General features: G+C 40.5%; 1 protein-coding gene across 1 annotated transcript; it reads right to left on the bottom strand.

The window, feature by feature from the left end:
• Positions 1–1,415: 1,415 nt before the first annotated feature.
• hsd17b10 (hydroxysteroid (17-beta) dehydrogenase 10) lies at positions 1,416–7,698 on the bottom strand. Its single transcript, XM_088332335.1, has 6 exons — positions 7,531–7,698; positions 5,626–5,790; positions 5,006–5,170; positions 3,646–3,774; positions 3,237–3,345; positions 1,416–1,721 (listed from the first exon to the last, which is right to left on the bottom strand). The coding sequence occupies exons 1-6, from the start codon at positions 7,684–7,686 to the stop codon at positions 1,531–1,533; spliced, it is 915 nt and encodes a 304-aa protein (XP_088188461.1). The 5' UTR covers positions 7,687–7,698; the 3' UTR covers positions 1,416–1,530.
• Between the last annotated feature and the right edge of the window lie 2,299 nt (positions 7,699–9,997).

Raw genomic sequence — 9,997 nt, 5'->3', positions numbered from 1 at the left:
CAAAACAAAAATGAGAGTCATTATAAATTTGATGACACGGTGTTAAATAGATTTAGAACTATGTATTCAAAATTACCTTTAGCCCCCAAAGTTAAAGAAACACTTTTACATTATGAATAACATTCAACCATCAAAACATTTAAAAAAATCACGATTTGAAATCAAAGATAATGTATGCCTGTTTTGCAACATTGATATTAAAACACTCACTATGTTTATCTCATGTTCATTTCTGGCTTAGACTTGTCATCTCCACTTTTTTTTAGCGCTTTATCCAGAGATCATAGGATATTTTGACTTACCATACTGAACAGGAACGCCAAAAATGCAATGATTCTTATTCCATGAATAGTATTCTTTAGGTCTACAAGAAAAAAAGACAAAAACATCAACCAATCTATCGTAATTTTGCCAGAAAATCTGTTTTAGGAAATTTGTTTTTTTATGGTTGAATCAAGCATTCCCAATGTCCAAATCATATATAATGTACTTAAGAATCTCACTTTTGTATTGAATTAAACATCATTATTATTCTATTTTTATTTATTTTCTTCTGTCTGTTCCCTTGAGACTTGTTGGCTTTGTAAGTCATGTTTATTTGTATATACGAAGTATAAAAAGTAAATAAAGTATACAAAGTAAGAGCTGCACAGACCACAGACTATTACAAACAATTGTTGTACTGTATTGTTGTTTGGCTGTTTCATGCCGATTTTGTTTGGAATGATGCAATGTTCAATAAAAAGTAAAAATCTGTTGCTTTGTCGAAGTGGCCTGAATCCCTAGTGCCCCCGATAGTTGTCTGACGCTGCAATTGGTAAGTGTGTGTGAATGGGTGTGAAGCACGTTGTAAAGTCATTTGGGGGGTCTTCAGTGACTTGACAAGGACTATATGAATGCAGACCATTTAGAGTCTAAATTTCAGACCATTCTTTGTGCTTTGTAGCACTCATTTGCCGTTGCGCTACACAATACCGCGACATCTAGTGGTCAAATAATTTAGTGTTCAAATCTTTCTCGAGTACATACCATAATGTTGGGAAAAAGGGTCGGTTAAACATTGCTGTTTAAAAGGAGTGCTAGCTTTGACCCACTTTAAAGCAATTTAAACATTTGGATACAAACAAGTGTGTGCCTGTGGCTCTTGCATTTTTTATTTGTTCATGTTATCTTTTTTTAATGTCTCATAGCAAGCAGGAGGGCCAAAGCAGTGCTGCTTCTTGCGAGACTTCTTTGACACAGTGCCACCATGTAGACATATGGACCAAGTACTCTGAATGCAGGTCATCAGCACTGGTAAACCAAATACTTGATATATTTGAGTAACTCGCAGAAAAATTGTAAATGCTCTAAATTCATGAAAGTTGCAGCTTTTTATGGGTTGCATCCTGATTGAAAAAGCATCCAGCCAGGACTTCAAATCCATCTTGCTTTATTTACAAAGTTTGTAGGCGAACATTGCGGCACAGCAAACAATTGCTCTTTTCGTGGCAAGGTCCCTGCTCCTGGTCGCAGAGGACACAGGGTTGCTCATGGCTGCATACGAATGGCTCCGTCCAGCCGGATTACCTCGCCATTGATCATGGGGTTTTCGGCCAAGGCTGTGACAAGGTGGGCGAACTCGGCCGGATCGCCCAGACGCGAGGGGAAGGGCACCTGCCGAGCCAGGAAGGAGCGCACCTTCTCCGGAAGACCCGCAAGTAGGGGAGTTGAGAACAGACCTGACCCCCACACAAAAGTTGCACTGTTAGAATAGTCTTGGCCACCAACACCTTGCCCAATATTTACAATGGCCTTCAAACACTAATCATGCCCTAAATCGCTCAGTTCAAATATCTCTTCTTTTTTGGGATAATTAGCTTTTATTTTGTCTCTTCTGACCCTCAGAGGCACTGCTTCAAGCACTGAATGTTCCCATCACACATGCGCAGTTCAGTATATGCATACCAAAATACTCATCTGTGACCACTGTGTATACATTTTGGTGTCACCTTAGGTTCCAATTTTTTCTGGCCCTTTCACACAACAGCTGTCTTTGTTTGGCTGATATTTGCTAGCAATCTTGCTGGGAGCCTTGTGACTGATGGTCAGAGTTTGGAATTTCCCCCTCCAAAAACTGCTCTTTAACTGTTGGCTACACCGTATGTTTTTTGGTTTGACTTATCCTCCTTCGAGTAGACAGTTGTAGCTTTTAGTTAGTGTGTTTTTGTGTTTATTCTCGGTTAGCCTCGCGGTTCATCGTGCGTTTCTGGCCAGTTAGCCTTGCTTTATGATTGAGGTTGCTGTGAGCCTTGTTTTTTTTTGCCAGTTTGCCCCGTTTTGGCTGCCCGCCAATTGTTCAATTTATGGTTGGTAAGCGGCGGTTTCCTTTTGGCCCTTTACTTTTAGTTGTTCCTTGTGGACCTCTTTGGTGTTCTCCCTCTCAGCTTATGGCATTGAGTTTCGCAGTTGTCTGTCTTTTCTTTGGCCAGGTTTGTTAAGGAACATTGGGAACCAGGGAAGAGTCAGTGTCCTTTAAAGTAGCGTCCGTGTACCCTTCCCTCGAATTTTTATCACAAATTTTTTTCTGCCCTTATTGGTGGGTTGAGCATCTGCTGTACAGGCCGTAACTCAGCCCACTTCCCAAGGCTTATTGCGATTAGGTCCTCTTACCTTTTTTGTGATGGATCCCTTCCCTTTGCTGTGTCGACTGCGATTACCTTTCTGTGCCCCCGACATCCTGAAGGCGCACTGTCTTAAATGCATCAATTTTAAAAGTGAACGTTTTTCATAGCATGTCCTGCAGTCCCTCCTCAATTAGAGCAGGGTTTAGTCTATCCTGAGGTTGTGGCTGCAATTTCTGCTTGAAATGCTGATATTAGTCATTCAGTACTTGAAGAACCGCCATTTCACCGTCGGGAGGGATGAAATAGAACAATAGTTTTGCTTGTTATTATGATTCTTCGAGTCTCAGACAACCGCCAGAGCTTCTGGTTACGCGAAAAAATTACAAAGGAAAAGAACCTGAACTGGATCTTATACATTCTAGTGCTTGTTGCACTGCCTCAGACAGTTATCATCTGGGACTCATAGAACTGTAGTTATTTGTGCAACTTTTACTATATTTTCCAAAAATGGTGGCCCATCCCTCCCTGAATTTCTTCAAACCCAGACCAATATTAGAAACCTCGACTACCCGGCCCTCCCTCCAAAAATGGTTAACCATTTAAATGCAGAAAGGCTGTTTACCTACTTACCCGGTGCTATGGTGACTACCCTAATACCAATGGGAGCCAAATCCCTGGCGATGGGGAGCGTCATCCCAACGATGCCGCCTTTGGAGGCTGAATACGCCGCCTGGCCCACCTGCATGCAAACATAGCCTCAAGTCTGTGCAGACAGCACAAGTCAAACATACATACAAGCTCCCTAACATTCCCACAATTGTTGTCAGGAGGTTTGATTGAAACCCATCATTCAATTTGGTGTAAAGAGGAACATGTTTTCCCCCCTCCAGATTAAGAACCATGACGAGTGTAGAACATCATTGAAGCTTTGGAAGTCAATCTTGATCAGTCAAATTTGACAACGTGTTACAAAAGAAAAATGTAATTCACAGGAAGCACCCACCCCCCCACACAAGTCCCAATTGATGGCTCCCCTCACCTGTCCATCATAGGCCGCCACACTGGCAGTGTTTACAATGCAGCCCCTGTGGCCATCTGCGTCGGGCTCATTTTTGGCCATGGCCCCAACAGCCAGACGGATCACGTTGAAGGTTCCCGCGATGTTCACCTGCGCGGCAGAGTCAAAATGCGCCACAAACACATTATGCCTGATGAAGATGCAACTGTTTTTTTCTAATAAACATATCAACATGCATACCAAAAAGAAAAAGAGATAACAGGTGTGTGTGGACCGGAAAGGGGTCAGCATTGTAGCTAGCTGGCGCTCCAGCAATGTTCGTACTGCCTGTTTATTTCCCATGCGTTACATGTTAGTGACGATGGTTAACGGTAAAAAGCAAAGAAATGGGCCTGTAGCGGTTGATCGCTACTGTGCTTCAGACTAACAAATTACAGATAATACATTATACAATAGAGTTGGATACAGAGAATCATTTATAGGATGAATTATTTTGAAATCTATGGACATCATACTTTTTGAAAACAATACGGTTTTGTGTAATCAACAGCCCACCTTATAGTATTCACAATTTTAAGAGGAACATTTAGGTGTTTATCTGTGTTTGAAACAAGTAAAGCGAAGACAAATATAAAATATATTAAATACAAATAGAAATAAAACATGTTTTAGTTCAGGGAGTTAAACTGTGCAATACACTTGATGATGCAAAAAAAAAAGAAGTACTTCCTTATTGGGATTTGAGAAAAACTTGTTCACAAAAAAAATAAATAAACGGTGCCTACATTACCATTGAGAAAATGTAAGGAATTTAGAGGTTGTGCTGTGAATTTTTTTTTTTTCGTTTTGATTTTTTTTTGGGTTCATGTTACGACTTTATTAAACAAGACAATGTATCTGTAGATCAAAAATGTTAGTGTTAAATATATATTCTTTCTAATTTGTTTTTACGCATGTCAAAAAATACAATTAATTCATTCATTCAAATATCGTATTAATGTTGGCATTACATACAATCAGAGTCAAGCCAGAAGTAAATCGGGACCATATAAAGCCCACCCTATTCTTTATCCTTTTGGACCAATTCCATTTGAATTACCGTAGCTTTTAATTTATCAGGTGGGAAAAATACATTCCCATAACTTTTGGAACATGCTTGTTTACATTAAAAAAGTCAACTATATTTTTGGGTGCTTGAATACATCGAACAGATTTGTTTTTATTGTCAGCATCTTAAAATTGGGGCATGAAGAGATCTTCAAATGTTAACGCTAATTCCCCCCCAAAATGAAGGCTTCCCAACAAGAGAGAAAGTCACAAAAATCTAACCTTTAATGTTCATAAAGTTATAGGTTTGCCAAAGGACAGTTAAAGCTCTTACATTTATGACGCGCTGGAAGTCTTCTAGGCTGTGAGGAAGGTCTTTCTTAAAGTTATACGTTTTGAAGGCCACAGCAATGCCGGCGCAGTTGACGGCGAGGTCCAATTTGCCAAACTTGTCTCTTGCCAAGTCAACGGCGGAGCGCACGTCAGTCTCTGACGTCACCTGTCGGACACACGTGGGACACGTCATGTGCGCCCACAACAACAGCGTTCTCGCGGAAAAAACAGGGATGGAATTGCTTTTAAAGCAGCTGTGACCCGAGGAGCAGTTTGCAATGCTGAAAAAAAAGGAAACTTTTTGTTTGGAATGATGCAATGTTCAATAAAAAGTAAAAATCTGGCAATATGGGCAAATACAGAGAAAAGGTTCATCCTCGGATTACATCATGCATCTTCTGTAAAGTAGAAATTTCAGCAGATTGAAAGCACATACAAGAAACAAAATTAAAAAACACAAATGCAATGACTAGGGATCAAGTTGAAGCTTGCACTTAAGTATTGCTTCTATCAAGGTGGTCTGCTGTCTTCTCATTTAAGTCGAGTGCTGTCATTCAAGGTTATGCTGTGCTTTTAAAAGCAATGAAAAGAAAAGGCCTTTCCGGCTACTCGCGTACTTACGTCGGCCGGTGCAAAGGCACATCGCTCTCCCAGTCCTTCCGCTAGTGCGGCTCCAGGCGAGGACGGCAGGTCCACGATGACGGCAGACGCACCGCTCTGCACCAGACGCTCCACGGTGGCCCGGCCTAGACCCGAAGCGCCGCCCGTCACCAGGCCCACCATTCCCTGTTGGAAGGAGTGTAAGCTGGTAAAAGTGGCGTCAAGGTATTTAGGTAGTAGCATATTGTTATTTTTCAACTATGGTGACAATAAAAATCTGCTTAATATGCATTTGATTCTGTGACTAAAAAATGGGAAGAATGGTAAATACATATTTTAATGGTTGTTTGGTTTTGTTTTCAATTCTGTTTTTACTACCGGGCACCTGCTAAAATGTTTGCCAAAGATGCCAAGGAGGTTTGTTTTTTTGACTGTTACTACACACAGTAGTTTGTTATTTTTCAGTCATGTGCCGTCTACGTAACTGTCATTATTAGCTAATCAGATTGCTGTTCTTCGATTTCCGCACCCCTTAGGACTTAACTGCTTTTTTTAACCTAGGAAATTTAACCAAAAGAAAGATCTTGGGGAAGGACCTTTAGAAAAGATCAGAATGTGCCTCGAGAGGTATTGTGGTACAGTCCTCTCCTGTTCTCCATGAAAGTTAAAAATTAATGGATGTCTTCTATCCTTATTTTGAGTGTCTACTAGCCCAGTCATCAGAAACTACTCATGTGTGGCCCGTGGGTCGTTTGATACAGACTGCACAGCAAGATATAAATTGCTTTGTTTTTTGCTTTTACCATATTTATTAGTGTGTAAACGCATTGTTTTTTCCTCCAATAGAAACTCAGAGTTTGTAAGGTAGTAAATGACCATAATTGAGCATTGATTGATCAGACGAGAGACCACATTTGCTCAGCATTGGATGCAACGTGAATTGATCCCGGATCACAGTGATGAGAGTGTCGAATCCTAACCACTAGACCACCAAGGTTGTATATGACTAAGGAAAAGACATTCAATTATATCTCATCACACTTTTTACTCACGGTTCCATGTTATACACCATTGTATTGCAGCATTATGGAAAATACTTCAGCACACAGAATGTGGTACAACGTGGTACCGTAAGTAAAATTGTTTGATGAGATCAAATTGAATGCCTTAACCCACATCATCTAAATTCGTAGTGGTCTAGCTTGCAAAAGGCTTGGCTAACAACAAGGAGAAAAATTATGCGATTTGTTCACTTCTGAGTCTCCAAAGTTTGGATTCTTACTTGTACTTTGTTGCACTCGTTTTCTGGTGCAAGCCACAACACGTGGCGTTTATTGTCTGTTACACACTGTCCCTTCAAAATCAGAACGATCAAAACATATTAGCTCCTCGTCGTCGGAACCATAGTAACCATTTGCACGACAGCAGCTTATCCACACATGCACAAAATAATCACGCATTGAACCTGTTTAAACAGCCAGGCCTTGTTTTTGAAAACTCCAAAATAAGAGCATACACCGGCCTCTTTCGGATGCTGCGAAGTGGGGCTGAAAGCGATTCTAAACGCGGCTCTTATGTTAGCCGACTTTATGTGTTCGTGAGAGATCGAGAAGAAACTAACAGATACGCGACAGAACGCCAACGTTTCGAAATTAGTTTTCAGATTTGTCATATCCATCAGGCGCCCCGGCTTTATGCTTTCTGTAGGCTTTTTGGCAAACACGTGTATCCAGGACGGGATCCATTTGACATAGTTTGAGCGCACCCTCAGAACTTTAGGTTGTATGGAGATAGCTAGTGGTAACATAGTCGCTGCTCCTGTCAAAATTGCCACGCTAAAGTCAGGCGACGAGCACTCGCGAATGCGGAGACTTTGACGGGCGAGCACGACAAAGCTGTCTATTCTGTTGTTCTTTCATTTCTCACCTTGACACACCGGATGTTCGCCATGTTGGTTCGCAGACGGCCTTGACGTAGAACGCGCTCAAAGATCGTGTCTTCTACAGAGGCGTCACTTTTCGTCATTGTCGATGACGTGAATAGCGATTGACTCCTCCCAACTTTATTGACAACAACTGGCATTGGTGACACAGACGGTACCGCCAAAGTAAAATTCTGAGCAAATACTATTTCCAGGGATTCGAATCTCTCACCATAGAGAGGAATTTAAACGGGCGATCTATGTGAATTGTGGGAAAAATGTTAAAACGTCATATCGTCACGTCATATTGTCAGATATAAAAAAATTGTGAATATGCTTGATGGCTGTGTTTTGCTGCTGTTGGTGTCGGTGGATTTGTTCAGACCGAGGACAATCGACTTTGGCCTGGACGGATCTATTGACACTAACAAAGATGTTATATAATGAAATTGTGAATATGTTTGATTTTCGAGAAGGTTTGTTCAAACCTCACTTTGTGTTTGCTGTTAAAAACGTAATATTGGAATATAATATTGTGAATGTGCTTTATTGCTGTTGAGATTGTCATGATTGTTTTCTGTTTTTAGTGTCAATAAATTTGTTCAAACCAAAAATCTATGTGAATTGTATAGATCCGTGGAGAAAATATTTTGAAGTGGAAAGGGGCGTATTGTAAGATTTCCCAGAGTGAATGAGGCGTTTGAGCTGGTGCGTTGAAATTTAAATCAGCATAGTACGCGCGAGCAGGAGAGCTGTATTTATCCGTGCGTAACCGGCATTGGATTTTATCTCATTATCAAAATAATTTTATTCACAGTACCAGAGATGAATGTTAGAGAGTAGAGAATGGATGATTTGGATGAAAACCTATTTACCTGTGTACAGTATAAGTCATTTGAAATGAATATTGCATTTGCCTTCCCAAAAGATTTTTAGGCTTAACGCTAAACTCATAACACTTCACTACACACATTTTAAGTAGGCTACTTAAAACAGCCACATGCTCCGAAGCAAAGCACCAGTTTCTGAAACGTGTTGATGACAATGATATTGTCTATAGTCATGAGAAATTCCTTTTCAGTGTACAGCAGCATGGGTCCTCACTAGTTTTTTCCCCTCATTTTAAAGCAGAGAAGCTCTGTTAACATGCAACCTGAGTACATGAAAGGGTCAACGGGAACTTATATGCCAGCCCAATGACATGACAGGCATTTGTGAGGAACTACATTTTTCTTTCTTTTGTTTTCCCTCTATTTTTGCCTTTTTTCTTTTTAATTGTCTTTATTTTAGCTTTGTCTTCCAAAACCAATTTTGTGCACAATGTTGCATAATAATTTTTAATATATGGATAAAAGCAACTAACTGAAGGAGCTTTGGGAGCTGAAAGAGCTGCTTCTCGAAAAAGAGACAGAATTCCCATCACTACGACCTTATTTGAGTAACTACTAAATTCTGCATACATGCAGCACAGCACACAACTGATGACGCACAGACGACACGCAAAAAATGCAAGAGGGAAATTAATAAGTCCTTAGTTTAACCAGTTTCTCTCTATTTTCCTGTCTTTTACGTCTCCACCTAGCAAATGCTCCCCATCATACCCGACTCATATCATTCATGCTGTTCATTTTACCACTACAGAAAAGAAGAATGGTAGTGGGACAAACCGAAATAAAATTTGGGAGAGGGGAATACCCCGATACGGTAAATCTAAATTCATCTGCTACATAGGAGTTGCGCTGAATGTGGCATAATAGTTGACTAGAGAATTAATGCAGGAGTAAGGTTACATAGTGTAAGTGACAGATACATGTTCAAACTATTTTTCTCGTTCAGCCAGCGCAACACATTGACATGAGCCAGCCCTTCGGGAAATATCCTGTTCTTCCCGATTAGCCACTCTGGCATTGGGCATGACTGTTGCACTGTCTCGAGCAGGTAAATGAGCAGCTTGGTAAGTTGGGATCTGTTGAAAAAGGGAATTTAATTATTCAAATTTAATGACACGTTTTTCTTAATGCAGTCAATGCATTATGAAAATATACAGGAGACACATGTCCAAGATGGATTGTTGTTGATGAAAATGTTTCTCACAACCAAGCCAATTGTGTTTTATTTGTAATCTTAACAATGAGGTTTCACCAAGTCTTCCGCCAATCAGTACACTGATAAAGTTTTTTTTTTGTCATACTTATAACCTTAGTGATGTTGCTGGATCGCAACTCTAGCAACGGTTTGCCAATTTTTCTTTATTTAGGCTAATGAATGGTGATGCCAGGGTAGCGTAGTGTTAAGCCAAATAAACAAAGGTTGCTTCACAGCTAGCATGGCAAAATGACGCTAATGGCATCAACAATGACGCGGCTCCATCAGATCAGTTTGAGAGGAACTGCCTGGAGCGACACGTAATATCAATGTGGCGTTTGTCATGCTATTTAACCCCCAAACCAACAACCCGAATAAGACTGGCCA

The sequence above is a fragment of the Urocampus carinirostris genome, chromosome 3, assembly GCF_059441175.1.
Source record: "Urocampus carinirostris isolate Australia breed hairy pipefish chromosome 3, RoL_Ucar_1.0, whole genome shotgun sequence".
NCBI classification, from domain to species: domain Eukaryota; kingdom Metazoa; phylum Chordata; class Actinopteri; order Syngnathiformes; family Syngnathidae; genus Urocampus; species Urocampus carinirostris.
The sequence above is the reverse complement of the archived record's forward strand: the minus strand, read 5'-3'. Positions and strand labels throughout refer to the sequence as shown.